Source organism: Oryctolagus cuniculus, chromosome 12 (genome assembly GCF_051225735.1).
Source record: "Oryctolagus cuniculus isolate XC-2025 breed Fujian yellow rabbit chromosome 12, ASM5122573v1, whole genome shotgun sequence".
Lineage (NCBI taxonomy): Eukaryota > Metazoa > Chordata > Mammalia > Lagomorpha > Leporidae > Oryctolagus > Oryctolagus cuniculus.
In genome coordinates, this window is record NC_142878.1 from 56,487,678 (window position 1) to 56,505,313 (window position 17,636).

The window sequence follows — 17,636 nt, forward strand, 5'->3', positions numbered from 1 at the left end:
ATTACTATAACAATAAAATGTTTCAAAGGAAGAGGTATGTCGGATGGTTTAGAGCTGAATGCTGGCACCAGACTGCCTAATTCCTTCTTGTGTGCTGGCACCCAGGCTGTCTTTTGCTAAATCCAAGATCTCTGCCCAGGAATCCGTGGCCCAATGGACTGAAGTAAGGGGGCACAACCTGCAGGACAGGCTGGTGTGCTCCCCTCCAGGGCTAAGTTCCTCTCCTTTTCACTCTCACTGGTAGTTACTTGGGAAGTACAAGGGACTTCACAAAGTGCATAGAAAAGTGGAAGGTGAAGATAAGTTTATTTTGGTGCAAAGCAATTTGGAAATCTATACTTTTTTTTTTCTATGAACTTTTTGAAGACCCTCTCATACTGTTGACCTACGACATTGAGAATGGCATGAAAGTTCAACTCTCCACAGTACAAGCAGCAGGATAGGATGAGATAAGATGTGGCTAATGGCTAATATATGCAGGGCAATGCATATCATAAGTGAGTCCCTAACAAAAGGAAAGGTAAGTCTATCTATTACTGCAAAATTGGAATTACGCCCAGAGTCAATGTCAATGTGGCCATCACAAATTCCATCCAGTCCACGATTCTATAAATAATGAATATTGCTGCGGTATATGGCATAGCATGCAAGGGCAACCTTTACATTCCAACTTCACACCCACCAAAGCACAATGGCATTCTGATGGATGACCATATCCCCACACTGTCCCAGCATGCCTGTCCCAACACTTCTTACCTGCTGAATGCCATAGGTCCATCCTTGTTTTATTCTATCTTTAGCCCAAACATTGTGTGCATTTTCTGCAAGTTTATCCACTAAAATTTCTTGGGGAGGTAACAGCTTCACATCAGACAAATCCAAAGGGGCTGGCTTATAGCCATTGGACATCATGTAGCTACAAGTAAATGTAAAAACACACACATACACTGAACAGTACTGTTTAACTCCTCCATTCCAAATATTAGACAGAGTATACAGTAAGCATATTATGTACATGAGAAAACAATTACAGATCCTACCCTGGGGTTGAGGGATAGCTTAGTTCTATTTTTTTAGATGTTTTTCCTTCTTTCTTTGAATGGCAGAGTGACAGGGAGGGAGGGAGAGAGGAGAGGGAAAGATGGATCTTCCCTATGCTGGGTCACTCCCCAAGTAGCTACAATAGCCAGGTCTGGGTCAGGCTGAAGCCCTTAGCCAGGAACTCCAACCTGAGTCTCCCATATGGGTATCAGAGGCCCAAGTACTTGGGCCATCCTTCGCTGCCTTCCCAGGCACAGTAGCAAGGAGTTGGATTGGAAGGGGAGCACCTGGTGCTTGAACTGGCACTCTCTTAAGGGATGCTGGCATTGCAAGTAGCAGCTTAACCCACTGTGCCACAAATGTCAGCCCCTCAGTTTGAGAGATGAATCCTCTCATCTATAATTCTTTTTGTGGAAATATGTCACGGGTTTCAAAGGAGACTGTTGGAGGAAGATGCAGTCAGTGTAAAGCTATTGTTATTCCTAAGAAATCTTTAATATATATATATATATATTTATTTGAAAGAGGAAGGGAGGGAGGGAAGGAGGGAGAGTGAGAGAGAGAGAGAGGGAGACAGGGAAGAAGGGAGGAGGGAGGGGGAGGGGGAAAGAGCAAGGGAGGGAGGGATATGTCATTTTCTGGTTCACTCTCCAAATGCATGCAACAGCCAGGGCTAGGTCAGGATGAAGTCAAGAGTCTAGAAGTCCATCCAAGTCTCCCATTTAGGTGGCTGGCACCAAACTATATGAACCATCACTACTATCTCCGAGGGTGAGCATTAGCAGGAAGCTGGAATTGGAAGCAGAGCCAGGACTTGAAGCCAAGAACTTTAATATGGGTTTTGGGTATCTCAAACAGCATCTTAACCACTGGGTCAAATGCCTACCCCTAAGAAAATATATCTGCTCTATAAGTGATGGGCACATTCAGTATACTGTAATGTTACCAGACACACCTGCAAATATATAAAATATATTTCAAATATATAAAAGTTAAAACCAGATTGGCGAGGACAAGACCTTGAGCCAAATGTTTTTTAATTCATCAGGATAGAATGATTTCTAGGCCTTGGAAAGTGAAACCTTTACTTTTCAAATTTAAGAAAAAAGTCATGATACTAGATTTTGTGAGCTTGAAATGACCTTAGCAGTTAGCTGTCACATCTAACCTGAAATGTCTATAATTTGGTAATGCAAAGATGTGAAAGAGTCCAGCAGGAGTCCGGGTAGGTACACTGTGTTAGTGGAAATGACAGGATATCCTGATGAGTCAAATCCCAGTTTGTCAGTCACAGCCATGTTGGAATCTGAGTCCAGAAACATCCACGGTCCAAGGGCCTCTGACTGCACAGACCAGGGCTAGAACCTAAATGTGATGACTCATAGACCAGGCCTAATTCTACCCAGGAACTTTGGAGCAGCCGGAGATGCATAGTCTATTCCTAGGCCCACCTTAGGGTACTGGCTCGTGGGCCCAGTCAACACGCACTGAATGAGCGGCACGCTCCTGCAGCCTCGGCCAGTGCTCAGCCCCTCTGGCTGCTGCCTCTCAGATGTATTTTCTTGGCACCAGGAGCTGTGTGTGAGCGTGGAAGCTGGCAGCTTGGAAGTCCAAAAGGAAATTAGATGACACTAAGCATTTATTACAGCTCATACTCAAGTAATGACAACACCTGTATGTGATGTGTGTGCACTCAAGGCTGGTGTGCATGAAGCAGAGTGAACGATCAAGGAAGCCAGCAGACACACCAGTGAGGGAGTATCTGAATGTGTGAGAATGTGCTACTCGTGTGAACGCAGGGAGTAAGAGGGAGAGTAGGACCCATGCAAACTGCAGGGCCAAATTAAATCTTGGCAGAGGCGATCATTTCTACAGTGGATTTATCAGGCTGGCCATGTGCCAGAGGAGGGAATCTTTGCTGTGGTTATGAACCATTTCTAAGCTCCTGTGCCAGCTGCTATTCACGGCTACTCTGTAAGACCAAAGACAGAGCACCCATCTGAGGGCTCTGTACCGCCTGGCTCAAAACCAAAACAGTTGTGTGAGGTTGGCAGAAGGAGTAAAAAGACAGAAAAGCTGGAAACATTTCAATTTCAGTAGGCTTCTGTCTGAAGGCTTCAGTGCGGTCTAAGTAACTGGGGAAGCCATCTGAGCTGGTGTTAGCAAGTATCTGGTTGTCATCTCCCTTGGCACGTGGGCCTCCCACCCTCCCCGTTTAAAAAAACTCAGGCTGGAGCATTAAAGCTTTGAGCCATTGAAGTCACTTACTTTTTGGGCAACTTGACCTTTTTGAGATCCTCCTCGGCAGCTGGATTAACATGAGCAATGTGGCATCCCAGGGCCAGGAGGGTTCTGCGATGTAACAGAGGGAGAAGACTAGGGTCAAGTGCCAGATAAAGGATAGCAAGAGCCTTAACGTGCACCTAAGCTGATAAAATCAGACAACACAGGAGTCAGCAAAGCTTTCTCTAAAGGGTCACACTGTGAATATTTTATTTTGGCATATGTCTGTTAGAACTACTCAACTGTATCATCAGAGAAAAGCAGTCATAGTAAATATGCAAACCAATGATATTGGCTTTGTTATGATAAAAGTAGGTAGCTGGTCTGATCATCCTGCAAGCCATAATTGGTCAATTCCCAATTTAGATGATAACAAGTGTAAGAACATAAAAGAGAAGTTTGTGAGTTATCCTTTTTAGAGACATTTCCCAGCTTATAAATTCACACTAGAATTATGTCATACTTCTACTGCCATGGAACACATAGGATAGCACCATCAAGTCCACACATCAGCAAATATTCACTGTGTGTCATCTCTATGGTGTCTTGAGCTATTCTTGACACTGTGATATATGAAGCTGTGCCCTCATGAAGCATCAGTGTAATTGAAGCTATCATATACATGAACCCATGAGACAAAGCACCTTACAGAGAGCACTTAAGAGAGAACAGGTAACAAGCAGCACAAAAGGAATTTAAAATGGGAGACACCAACTTGAGCCTGAAAAGTCAGGTTTTGTTCAGTCACATTGCATCATCATGGAGAAGCAGAAAGTTATTCTAAAACTGAATGTACATGAATTAGACTATGCAACCCATTGGTTTTTAGAAGATGCCTGATCTTGTGTCTCTTTGATTTAATTAAATTACAAGAGGCATTTGGTTCTTTGACTAAGTTTTGCACCCCCCCACAGTCCTACCTTTCCCTTGTCCCTAGAAAACAGCAAATGAGATGTAAAGAGGAATATACATGAATAAACCTCTTGTGACACGAAAAATCACCATTCGTCTAATTTATCAGAACCTGTCATGTTTTCAGGCAAGAGGTGTATCTTTGTAGTTTATTTATAACATATTAAATCATCCACTCACTGTTCAGTCCAACTGCAATTCAAATGAAACACTCACTTTAAGGTTTCAGTTGACATTTGCAGGTTATAATTCTTCTCAGTTTCAGGGAGTTTTGAAAACTCCACCAGGCAGGGGTGTTGTCTTTTATTGTCATCCCGCATCTAGGTGACAATATAAGAAGGAATGTAATTTAAGTTTTGACAGCTGGCACCGCACTGAAGAACAGAAAAGAACATACTTTGAAACATGGCCCAGGCAATCCAAATCCAGCGAGACAAAGACAGCAACTTGCTGATAGGCAAACAGACCATCTTCTCCCTAGCAAATGAGACATACACTCCCCAAGTTGCCAACGGCTTGTGTTCTGTAGATTTATTTCTAGGCAGGTGTCTGCATTTAGAACATGTTTCCCACAGCAGCCATTTTACACATGCCAGCCATGCTCTTATTTGCCAAAAATTAATGTAATAAATATTGCGTATCAACAGTTTTACTAAAGGGCAGCATTTGTGAGTACACAAAGGACCACAGAATCCAGACTCATCTTCCAAATACAATGAAAATAAATTAAAAACATTTTAAAGACAAGTGTAAAACCAGCCAAAGAAACCGCATTTGTAATCTCAAATTAGTAGAGCAAAAAGAAATAGGTAAAATTAAGTGTATTTCACTTTAGCCAGTAAAGGCAAGAGTCCATTACTTTAATAAAAAACCCAAGAAATTACTAATGAGTTATTTTACACATTTGCTGCTAATTCTTCAAAAATACAGTGTGCTATATTTTATACTTGCAGCACATCTCAATCTAGCCTAGCTGCTTTTCAAATGCTCAGTAACCACAAGTGTCTGACAGCTACTGTATTGAATAGTGCACATTTAGACATTAACTAGTTCATTCATTCATTTAACAAATATCTGTTGAGTGCCTGTGTTACCGGATAGGCACTGAACTAGATACTTGGAGTTCAGTGTGAGCCCAGATAGCCCCAGGCTCATGAAGTCTACAATTTAATGGGGCAAAGAGCAGCATTAAAATAATCAGAGGAATAAATGTAAAATTGCAGTTGTGCTAAGCTCTCTGAAGAAGAGCTTTGTGGTATTCTGAGAGCATACAGCAGAGCAGTGGTCAGCTATAGGGAGAATATTTCATGGTATATAATTATGAGCTATATAAACATGTGCTACAGTACAGGGACCTCGTCAGTAACTAAGCTGGAATATGTATCCTTTGAGTGTCAGGGTCACAGGAAGCATCAGAACTCACCCATTCTTCTGTCTTTAGACATGACTTTCCACAAATCATAGGACAAAGTCAATTTATACCATATTTGAAAAATGCTTCCTAGTGAAGGCAATTCCCTAACCTCCTCTGAATAGCCATTAATTTTAACAATGCAGCTGAAAAGCATGCTGAATTATTTCTCAATTGAAACAACGAATCGGCTTCTTTCCACCATCCATACGGGGGCAGCACTCTGAAGGTATGGTGAGATGTGAGTGCTCTGAAGGGAAGTGCCGAGAAATGACTGCACATATTTCCCAAATAAAGGAAACCAGCCTTTGGAAGGAAAGACAGGAGATGGTCTCCTGGTTCTGTCTGGGGAAGAGCTGATCTGTCAGGGCTCCTGATGACAGTGAGACAAATAACTGGGCAGTTGCAGAACACAGTAAAAGCCAGACAGGTGACAACAAGGGGTGAGTTTTGGTTCATGAGGTTCCTGTGCTCGCTCGATTCATTGCAGAACCCTTCCAGATACAAGGCCATCCAACCTTTCATCCTGGCCGTGCCTGGCCAGCAAAACACATACCTTGCCAAAGGTCCAGCCGAGCTCTATCTTATTCATTCCCCAAAGCTCGTGGATGTTTTCAGCCAGCCTGTCTCGGATCTTCTCTAGGTGAGGTGGCAAAACAACCTGGTGGGGAAGAAAAGTCAAAACTATAAGAACCAAACTGTACTAAATCTGTCACAAAATCTCTAAGGGTCAGGTGCCCCCTCGGCCTTCACCGGCCCATTCCCCGGGAGGGGCTGTGTGGTGCCAACCTCCCCATCCTTTACGTCCTTTCAACCCTCTTCTTTTCAGCTTCCTCTCTGTGCCTTGCTCACTCTCTGAGCACCTCCAGTTATCTTCTATGTACAAACCTGAGCTGCACGACCCCCACAAGTGGATGCTTCCCTTGTCTTAGCTCCTCACTCCGTGCTCTCTCCTTAGGAGACCTCGCTCACCCACACCTGCAGATGATCACCCTCACCTGGGTGCATCTCAAGTCACGGTGTCTCCTCAAGTTCAGACCCACAGTTCCACTGTCTGCCAGACATTTCTCATCGAGGTGAGCTCAGCACCTTAAAGCCAAAGTTGCATCTATTACCTTCCCGTCAAAACCTTTCTCTCTTCCTGTTTTTATTTTCTCTTAGTTGGATGGCCCACTGTGGCCTCAAGCCCGGGAGGCATCTTTCTGAAGAGTGCCCTCCTCTCTATCACTCAACCTCATTCCTTTCTCTCTGGACTACTACAAGGGCCTCATACTTGGCCTCCCCGTGTCCTCAGCCAACTCTCCCTGCTGCAGCCAGAGTGAGGGGTGAACAGCAAGAGCAGAAAATCCACTGACACACTCTCCTCCTCAGTGTTCCATGACCTTCCTAAGACCAGACCAGATGCACTCACTGGGCATTCAGCACTCTTCATTCTCACCACGGTCTCCACACAGGCTTCCCAGACCTCCTGCAGTTCTCCAGGAAAACCACATTGCTCCAAGTTCTGAGCACTTAGGCATGCAGTCTCTGCCCATCACACACATCACACACCCCTCCTCATTGTTTGGCAGATGCCCTATTTATCCTGCTGGGTTTAGAGCACATGTCACCACCTTTAGGTGATTACCTCCAGGAAGAATTTCTCCGTGTTTTCCTGGTGCTTTGCTTCTAACTCATCCCAGAGATCATAAACTTGGAGCACAAGTTCTCTCTCTTCTCCTTCTATTTTAAGTTATTATTATCATCAGCATTATTTGTTTTATGCTTATTGGTTGTCAAATCCCAAGAAATGGAAGCTTTCATATAACAATCTCAATTTTTACTTTCTTGGACCTACAATTTTTGAGAACCACCTATCTACTTGAGGAAAGCCTGCATGTTCCACCAGCTTCACCTCAGCATCACCTGCCTGGCCCTTGAAATTTCTGCCTCATAATAAGGATTATTGGGAGCTGGTGCTGTGGTGCATTGGGTTAATGCCCTGGCCTGAAGTGCCAGCATCCAATGGGGTGCTGATTTGAGAGCTGGCTGCTCCAATTCTGATCCAGCTCTCTGCTGTGGCCTGGGAAAGCAGTGGAAGATGGCCCAAGTCCTTTGGTCCCTGTACCCGCATGGGAGAGCTGGAAGAAGCTCCTGGCTCCTGGCTTTGGATCAGTGCAGTTCCAGACATTGCAGCCAACTGGGGAGTGAACCATCGGATGGAAGACCTCTCTCTCTCTCTCTGCCTCTCCTTTCTCTGTGTAACTCTGACTTTCAAATAAATAAATAAATCTTTAAAAAATAAGGATTATTGATGTTTTCACTATTAAAAAATACTGACATTTTTGGGTAGGGAGGTGCTCATGTTAAAAATACTGTTTGAAAGAAAGATCATATAAAGTTAGTGATGTATAAGAAGATCACAAAGTAGCAATAACATTGTACAAACAACATTTTCCTTTCAATCTAAACCCTTTTAAAAACAGCTTAATTATGAAAAATCAAGAAAGTGGCATGATGTTTTGATGAGCAAATTGGGGAAAATTATTAGCAAGCTACAATTGTACTTGCATTTTACTGATTATCTAAGGTTATCTGTTTTCGTGGTCCTTAGCCAAGCACAGTCAGAAAGTAAAGTGGATTTGCAGGTCGGAGGAATCAGAATGCTTTAGTGAGAGGGAAAAATAAGGTTGTGGTGGGAAAAGGCATCATCTACAAATAACCCTAAACCATAATTTCCATGACCTCACTTGGTGACTGCCCAGGACAATGTCTTGATAATTGCTTCCTAGGAGTCTTCTTGAGTCTCCAGGGAACACTGCTTAGAGCCGGGATCCTTTCTCCCTGTGTTCAGCCAAGGACTGGGGCAAAGCTAAGACTGAGCTCTAGTTAGACCAGGCATTAAGTACTCCAGTTAACAATACTGAATCTGCAAACTGACAAATGTGCTCCAGAGAGGACAGAGAATGGACTCTGTTAGTATCTCATATTTAACTTCTCCCTTGACAATAATTTCACAGAATGAGAGATTCTAAAAAATTATAAAGTCTCATTCAAGTTAATAAGTTGCACCTTTCCAACAGAATTTCCCTATCATTTGATTTCCTAGCAACCACATAGACCTCCAGGGTCCATACAAATTTAATTGTGGATCCAGACATCAAAGTTCTTCTGGTTTGCATATTTATCCCTGCTCTATGAGATCCAAATCTTTAATTTTCCACGTTTAGAGAACCAAGTCGTGGGTCAAGCCTTCCTTTACTTCCTCATCAAAAGTTTTCCTTATTCCTTTGAGCCCTCTTTGAGGCCAATTTCTTCCAGGAAGCACTGTCCAGATGACACACATATTGCTGACCATATGGTAAGAAGAGCCAGCCAAGAAAGGGATCACATTCATAGTCCCACCATCTCCTGCTTGGGCCCCGACTGCCTTGTGTCTATAGAAGTTCTGTCTATGTTTGGCCCTCAAGCAGAAGATCTATGAAGTGGGTCCAGAATCTGCCACTGTGGCACAAGGATTATTTGAGCCAAAGGCACTTAACAAGTGATGGCAGAGGGGGCTTTTTCTGAGCTCCCCTAATCTGCTTAAAAGGACAACCACCCAAAAGAACTCAACTCATCCTTCCCAGGGATTCACTTGTCTTACTGGGAAAAAGCACCATACGTATATGGGTGCTGTCCAAAAAATAAACTCTTGTAGCACCATCCATTCTTCTAAAGACCTGTTCCCTTCCCTTTCCCTATCGAAATGAGATATAAGTTCCATTTTGGAACTCCTTCCCATGTCACATTTTTCTATAAATGCCACATTAAGTAACTAAAATCTATTTTTAAATTTCATTATTTACTAATCTTTAGTCTATTTAATTCACAGGCCTCCAATTATAGAACTCATGAGAGTAGAAGAAAAGTTTTTACTTATGTATAGCTACAATTCATAGGAATCAGATTGTTCAATTCCTTACCATCACCTCTAGCTCACAAACTTTTCCAGGTTTCCTATCAATATTCTCACCCTTTCCCAGGTAGGTTGCTACTCTAAGGGTCTCTGTGAAGCAGGCTGAGAAGCACCATAGCTTCTCTTCTACGGGAATTCATATTCATTTGCTTCAGGAAGTAAGAAGCCAACTCAGAAACACATTCACACACAGCTGAATGTAATAAGGTCACCTGACTATTATGGGGTCATACATACTAGACACACTCCACAGACAAAAAGAACTGTTAGTACACATTGTTAATCTCAAGTCCCTTTTCATTTATTTTCTCTTAAATCTAGAATAGTGACTCAAATTACACTGATACGTAGAACATGCTATTGACATGCCCCTTGTCATAACATATGAATGTGTCTCTCTCAAAATAAAGACCCTATGGTGGATATCTGGTCTAGCGATTAAGACATTGGAATAGATGCCCATATCCTATATTGGAATACATTGATTCAAGTTCCAGCTTCCTGCTAATGCGCATCCAGGGAGGTGGCAGGAAATGGCTCAAGCAGGTGGATTCCTGACACCCACATTGGAGATGTAGATTGAGTTCCTGGCTCCCCAGCCCTGGCCATTGTAGGCACTTGGCTAATGAACCAATGGATGAAAGCTCTGCCTCTATCACTGCCTCTCAAATGAAATACATATAAACTCAAATTTACAAGGGAAGACTACAGCCCCTGGAAAGGGAAGGAAACATCCATTCATCAACACTTCCAGAGTCCTCCACGCTATCCTTTTTCTTTCAGTTTTATTTTCCAACTTTTCTCTTCCACTTTCTTGTCCTCCAAGGATCCAGCCATATGAGAACATTCATTGCCACTTGTCCCTACTTGGGCAATTATTTATCCTATACCTGTTACATCTCCCTGGGTAATTGTTCCATTCCTGTTACATCTCTACTTATCTTATTAAAGGCTCTGACTTAATTCCATCCTCTCTATACAGATTCTAGAAACAGTCATGTCTCTAGCACTTATTTGTGTATATGGTTCATTGTGCATTTATTAAATTCAGCATTTTAATAAATAACAGTTAAATCTTGCAACTTGGTTGAGGATTTTCAGAGAATATTGAAAGAGTTTTGACAGTCCTTCAGGGTACAGCACCTTACATGTATCAGGTGCTCATATTTCATTAATTTAGAAATCTTATAAAGAATCCAATCTGTACTTATGATGGCAATATGAAGTATAGAATTTGCTCACATTAAGTCTGTAGAATACATGGGAAGTCTATAGAAAGGTTTGAAGACAACATAGAAAGGAGAATTTAACACTGCTAACTTCACCTATATGGGTTGCCTCTCATTGGCAATTTGAGCCTACCTGACTGGTGTCTATGGGGCATGGGATGAAGGAAGCTTGGGAGAGGAACTGGGTGGTGCCCAACAGATCTCTAACGCCCTCGGCATCACGTTTATATTCTTTGACAGGCTCCAATCTCATCTTCTCTTTTGGAAGTAAGGCTTCATAGCAAGGGGCATAGCCAGAAGGAGGCAAGAATTTAAATTCTCCATGACGTCCACCCATGAGGAATCGTACCCTGTGTCATTTGAAAAGGACAAGAACAGAGAGGTCAAAAAAGATACCAGCCCAGAAAAGATAAGTGAAAAATTAAAGATGAGTCCCCACTCCTCACCCCCATAGTATTGTTAGGAAGAAGCTGAATTCAGATACAGCCAGTAAACATTGTAAAGTATGTAACAAAACAGAAGACTGGTAACCGAGTGTCAATGCATGATCCTCAGTTGATGCATATCATCTGAATTCCTAAAGTTATTTATGGGTGACATTTGATCTTCAGGTTAAGGTGCCTCCAGTATTAGATGCCTCCCTTTATTACCTGGCTCAGCTCCTGACTCCAGCTTCCTGCCCAAGCAGATCCTGGGGGGCAGCAAGTGATGGTTGAGTAGCTGGGTTCTGCCACTCACGTAGGAGACCAAGATTGGGTTTCCGGTTTCCAGCTGCTGCCTCCAGTACCATGATATGTGGGGTGTAAACCAGCAATTGGGAGTCTTTCTCATTCTCATAAATATACACATTTTAAAAGTTATTTATGTCCATATATAAACATCACCAGGTTTTTATTTTGTTGACCTTAAAAAAAGATTTATTTAGTTTGAAAGTCAGAGTTACAGAGATAGAGGGAGAGACAGAGATGTTCCATCTCCTGGTTCACTCCCCCAGATGGTTGCAACAGCTAGCACTGGGCCAGGCTGAAGCCAGGAGCTTCATCTGGGTTTTCCATACGGGTCATAGAGGCCCAAGCACTTGGGCCATCTTTCACTGCTTTCCCCAGACCATCAGCAGGGAGCTGGATCAGAAGTGGAACAGCCAGAACAAACTATCACCCATATGGGATGCTGGCATCACAGGCAGTAGCTTTACCCACTCACTACGCCACCAACACTGGCCCCATCACTAGGTTTTTAAAAACCAAGTTTATCTTTACTCTAGTAGGTAAATAATATAGATATAACTACAGCATCGACAAGGATAACAGTAATAGTAAGATCATATTGAATAAGATCATATTGAAGTTAGAATGAGACTTGAAAGTCTTCTAACTTGTAGGAGACTACCCATCCAGGAGTTAAAGGAAATGTGAAGGATCTGAGGAAAATAGACAGTTCTTACTTTAAGATACAGGCAAAACGAAGTAGTAACAGCAGAGTATGAAACACAAACACAAATACATCATGGGTGCTATTATTTAGTAAGAATGATACACAGCAGAGCCTGTAGTTCCCCAAGGCAGCCGTATCAGGGCGACTGGGGAGGCAGCTACAGCGGAGTAGGCAGACGGGCACCAACTGTCTGCTCTCCAGGATGCCAGAACCTTTCTCAAGGGCACCATTCTGCAGCTGGCATCCCAGCCCAACACCCTGGCCCACCAGAGCAGTGCCTGCTGGGGCCTCCAAAGGAAAGGGTAGGGGCCCTCAGGGGTTCACGGTAACAGCAGGCAGGCACAGATTTCCAACACATAAAAGTCTTTAATATTTTAATTGTGCATTCTAGCTGAGTTGGAGTCCCATGTATACAGATTAGGTTATGATTAGGTTAGACTACACCTGCAAAGAGGAGGGAGTGAAAATGAACTATTTCAGAAGGATACTTCTCATGATCCTAGGTTTTTAACTAGAGATACGGCTTTCACAAATCAACCACAAACTTAAACTGATGAGGAAATATAGCCAGTTTGAAGTAATTAAAACACGGCAAGGCATGTAGCCCTTCAGGTCCAACAATAGTTTCATGCAGGAAAAATCAATATACATACTATGTTGAGATATGGCTTCCTGTCCTTTTCCTTCCTCTGTTTAACAAATATTTACGGAGGCCACACAACTTGCACTGGTCTTTGCTCTGGGGAGCTGGCAACAAATGGGTTACGTGGTGGTCCGGGTGTCACATACAGGGTACTCTAGCAGATACACAGGCATACTTGCCAATGGGGAGGCATCTGACGAGGGAATTAAAGGGATATGTGAGAGAACTCAGAAGGCTGACTCCTGGAGACACTGTCAAGAAAGGCCATCCAAGTTCACCCACAGAGTTAAAGAGGAACAGACCAGTTAGTACAAGATCCAGATAGAGAATTCTAGGTAGAGGAATGAGTGGAAAGGCCCTACCATGGGGAAAGAGCTTGGGTGGATAGCAGAAAGGGTGCGTGTATAAGGACGGCCTGAGCCTGAGCGGAGGAGAGATGGGGGAGGCAGAGCTGTGTCAGGCAAGTGAGATCTGTGAGCACTGGCAAGGAACTGCGATTTTATTCCAGGCTGATGGGTCTTTAGAGGAGACAAAAGATTATTTTAGCCACCCTCTGCAGATAGGAACAACTGGGAGGCTCTTGAAGCAGTCACAGGGAGATGAGACGGTGCTGGACTAAGGTAGTCTCAGCTTAGTTTTGGAATTAGAATCATTAGGAAGAGCAGATGGACTGGATGTATGTGTGGATGGAGTGATGTATAACGGGGGAAGGTTATGATTTAGCAAAGCTCTCACAGAACACTTTCTGCTAGACCTTACTTTCTTTAACTGGAACATTCTGGGAGGCCAATCTTCCAAGACAGTCAATGTTGTCTAAATGTGATTGTGGGAATATCTTAATAATGAAACTGGAAAGCAAAAATCTCTCCAAGTGAGGAATGCTTTTATTTTCCTTCCCAATAAGAATATATACTCTACCCAAGAACACATTACAAAATGCTACTTAAAAATTAATTATAGAAACCATACAAAACCTCCTACTTTCCCATTTTAATGCCCTAAATAACAATGATATAGAATTAGAACCACAATTGCCTCTTGTAAGTGTTCCTAACACGAAGCATTATGTAATAGTGCATGATTTATATGCATTAATATGAACAATGACATTAAAATGAAATTGAGTCATTAGCCTGCACTGTTACTAATTTTGTGAACCTTCAGGAAATACTAAGCTTTGAAGTTATTTGTTGAGAACTCGCCAATTCAATTGCAAAATAACACATAATGTTGCTGACATGTTGAAACCATAGGTTAAATGGATCTTTTTGAGCAAAGAATTAGTGTGGGAAGTTTCCCTTCTCTCACCACTGAGCACTGTTCCTGCGAGAGGCTGATCACTGAGAGTATGTCCTGTGAAGTGTATTCTGCTACTAATTCATTTATATGTTCCAAGAACATATAAATGGTCTCTTATGAGGGCTTCTAGAAGGGCTTAATTATTCATGAGGTCTCTTGCCAGTTCTGTTTAGTTGCAAAATCTCTCTTCTCTTTTAAAATCTGCTGAGTAAATAACACATCAAGAAAGATGGAGTTTCATGTAGTACTTAAAGAGAATAATGCTTTCTGTTTTTATATTCAGTTATTAAAAGGAGAGTGGTAATTTCCTTGTAAATCTTAATCTTCTCTGATGGCCATGAAAACTGTAAAATGAAAAATTAACATGGGAAAAATCAGTGTTTACTGCTTGCTGAAGCTTTTGTCTTCAAACATCATTATGCTCTGCCTCAGTGTGTGGAAGAGAAGATCTTGCAGGGGTGAACAGAGATGCTCACCTGGCAGGATCTTCTCTTGAACAGGTCCCAGGCTCTTTCTCTGTCTGACCATGGACGCCTGCTCAGAGTCTGTGGGAAGGGATCCAACAAACTCCCACCAGTACTGGTGGTTCCCTCATATCTGGCCTGTGAGATTCAAACTGACAAGGTCAAGGGAAACAACTAGGACAAATTTGGGCTGGGAGGGAACAATCAAAAGAAGGAAATAAATAACAGAAACCCACTTTAATTATTTGAGTATAGTATTAAAGTGTGGGCTCCTCTCTGAGTCTCGGCAGAGGTCTATGGTCTATGAAAGTATAACTAAGAAGATTCTGAAAGCATTCAAATCCTAGAGTTAGGTGTAAGGTTCACCCAACCTCATAAAGCCAGTTCTACCAGCCCTAGCCCACCACAGCCCTCCAGACCAGAAATGCAAAGACTTTGGAGAGTATGGTTAGGGAGAAAGGCAGGGGTGTTCTCCATCTGATGTTGCATGATGAAGGCTTGACAAGTGTGGTGAGGGACATATTTGCCTGGTGACAGGACAGAGTGCCACAAAGTACTGCGTGGTAGAGAGCTGCCTTTCTGCTCAGGCTGAGGCCAAGGGCTGGGTGCCCTGGACTCCATTAAGGAGTCTACTGCAGCCATCTTGGAAAGGGCTCTGCTCAGACAGGCTAATGACTGAGTGTGGAGGGCTACAGAGGGAAGTTAGGGGCCAGCCAGATGGGGCAACCAGCAGAAATGGTAAGGACTGTGTCCAAAGAACTGTGGTAGCAGGCTGCTAGCCTAAAAACAATTACAAGAGGCTCCAGAAGATAAGGGGGCAGTGAATGTGTAACTATTACCCAAAGACTCAATGCCACATGATCACAACACCAACACCCTAGGACACACCACTCCCAGTCATTTCTCCTCCAGGCTCAGTTCTAGAGGTCAGTGGGAGGAGGCTGACCAACAGGGAAAAGAGCTGAGCACATACTGCAGACCCTAGGCTGGCAGGGCTCAAACCTTAACCACATACTGATCTGGATTTTATATTCAAATAGAAGGAAATTTCAAATTTCTGACCAGATGGTTCTTTCTAAAAGGAGCAATACAGGGGCCAACATTGTGGCATAGTGGGTAAAGCTGTCCCCTGAGATGCTGGAATCCCATACAGGCGTCAGCTCATATTCTGGCTGATCCACTTCCAACCCAGTCCTTGCTAATTGCCTGAGAAAAGCAGAGGAAGATGGCCCAAGTATTTCAGCTCCTGCCACCCACAGGGGAGATCTAGATGCAGCTTCTGGCTCCTGGATTCTACCTGGCTCAGCACTGGCACTGCAGCCATCTAGGGAGTGAACCAGTGGATGGACAATCTCTATCCCTCTCCCTCTGTACCTTTGACTTTCAAATCAGTCAATCAATCTGTAAGAAAAATAAAAATAGCAGTACAAGCTACTGGACCTGCCCAAGCATAAATCCAAAGACAGAAGTCCTTGCCATGAATTTACAGGAGGAGAAATAATAGCTGCACCTACCTAATCCACTTCTCTGAATAAGTCTGCTATCTGGCACTTCGTGTTTATCTTTCAAATCCTTTGCCTCATTCACAAATGAGAAATGTCCAATTAGGATGTAAATCTCCCATTTCTAGGAGATTTTCTTTTCCTGCTCCTTAGATTTCACCGAGTCTCCCAACAGCCCCCAAGAATGAAACTTACAAAAAGAGAACTAGAGAATTGAGTTCATTAAAATTAGTTGTTCTTTGTCTTCAGATTTTTCTACATTAATGATTTTAAAAATAAGTTTCATTAATCAATATAATCTCTTCTACTAGAGCACTTTTTGTGTCATCTTCCAGAGTTCTTCCTAGAACCCAGACATGCCATCAGTTGATAACAAAGATTTTTTTCTTCCTTCAGGGTTTCCAGTAAGTGGCTGTGTCCTTGTTTCTTTCATATCAGAGATAAGCAATTGCTTCATTAATAGCCACTTTGGAGTAGTAAAGTTTTAGGATGCAGAGAGAAAATTTTTATTTACTTGATTAATTTTGAAAATCTGGTAAAAATTACATTGCAGAATCCCCACTAGTATTTTCAGGTTCATCTCTTGAGATTTGTGCACCTTTTTTCTTTCTATGTTGCAGAATAGATAAGCATACCTAGTGCAAATTCTCAGCTTTGAAAACCTGACCCATAAATAAAAAGTATAGCAAAAAATCAAGACAAAACTTTACTGTGCTCCAAAGCACCAAGTTTTCCTTCTGATAGGCTACAATGATCCATCATTCTTCATAGCTTACTACTGGCAAACCTGTAGTTACTTTAGTCTTACTAGACACCATATTACTTTATCTGCTATTGAACTCCTTCCAGAGAGCTGGGCTGGGCTGGTGCTCCAAAGGAAAAAAAAAAAGATACAAGCTATAGTTAAGAGAAAAATTAGCAAGTTTTTACTGACCTGAGTTTAGCTCACAAGTCATGATTCATAATTGTATCTTTAGTCCATATCACCAAGCCTGGAGAACAACCTGAGTTATGGACATTCCCACATTCATATTTCTTTCTGGCTGGTGTTTGATGAAAGCCCAGAGCAATCCAACCAGGGCTCATCATGTTCTCTGCAGAAGTATATTTATCTCAGCAATAATTTCCACAGCATTGACCACAGCAAGCTGGAAATAGCTAATCTGGTGGTTACCTGAATTTAAGCCAAGTCTGGTAGATACCAACATAAAACAAACAGCAACCACAAATACCAACAAGCCTTGATTATTGCTTTTAAAAATTAGGAAAGAGCTGATAACTAAGTTATATAAGATGATTCAATAGACCTAAAGGGAATTTAACTATAGCTATAAGTGACTATATACTACAGTGACTAATTTATCATTTTTCTGCACAAACTAAAAGTAGCACCCAAATTTTACTACATACCATGGCTTCTGTATAATGCTCTATGTGATTCATACCGTGAAGCCATTGGGGCAGTGGGGGGGGGGTGTGTG

General features: G+C 42.5%; 1 protein-coding gene across 11 annotated transcripts in view; it reads right to left on the bottom strand.

Moving 5' to 3' along the window:
* RYR3 (ryanodine receptor 3) overlaps positions 1–17,636 on the bottom strand; it is a 582,715-nt gene that overhangs the window by 239,867 nt on the left and 325,212 nt on the right. For 10 of the 11 annotated variants that reach the window (XR_016217200.1, XM_089309149.1, XM_070053265.2 and 7 more), the window contains 5 exon segments: positions 10,947–11,163; positions 6,204–6,308; positions 4,453–4,556; positions 3,310–3,393; positions 757–916 (listed from right to left, as the gene is read on the bottom strand). Coding sequence is in view for 10 of the 11 variants with exons in the window: in XM_089309149.1 (XP_089165275.1) it covers positions 757–916; positions 3,310–3,393; positions 4,453–4,556; positions 6,204–6,308; positions 10,947–11,163 (670 nt within the window). In the remaining variant the exon portion in view is untranslated. 11 annotated transcript variants of the gene reach the window in all.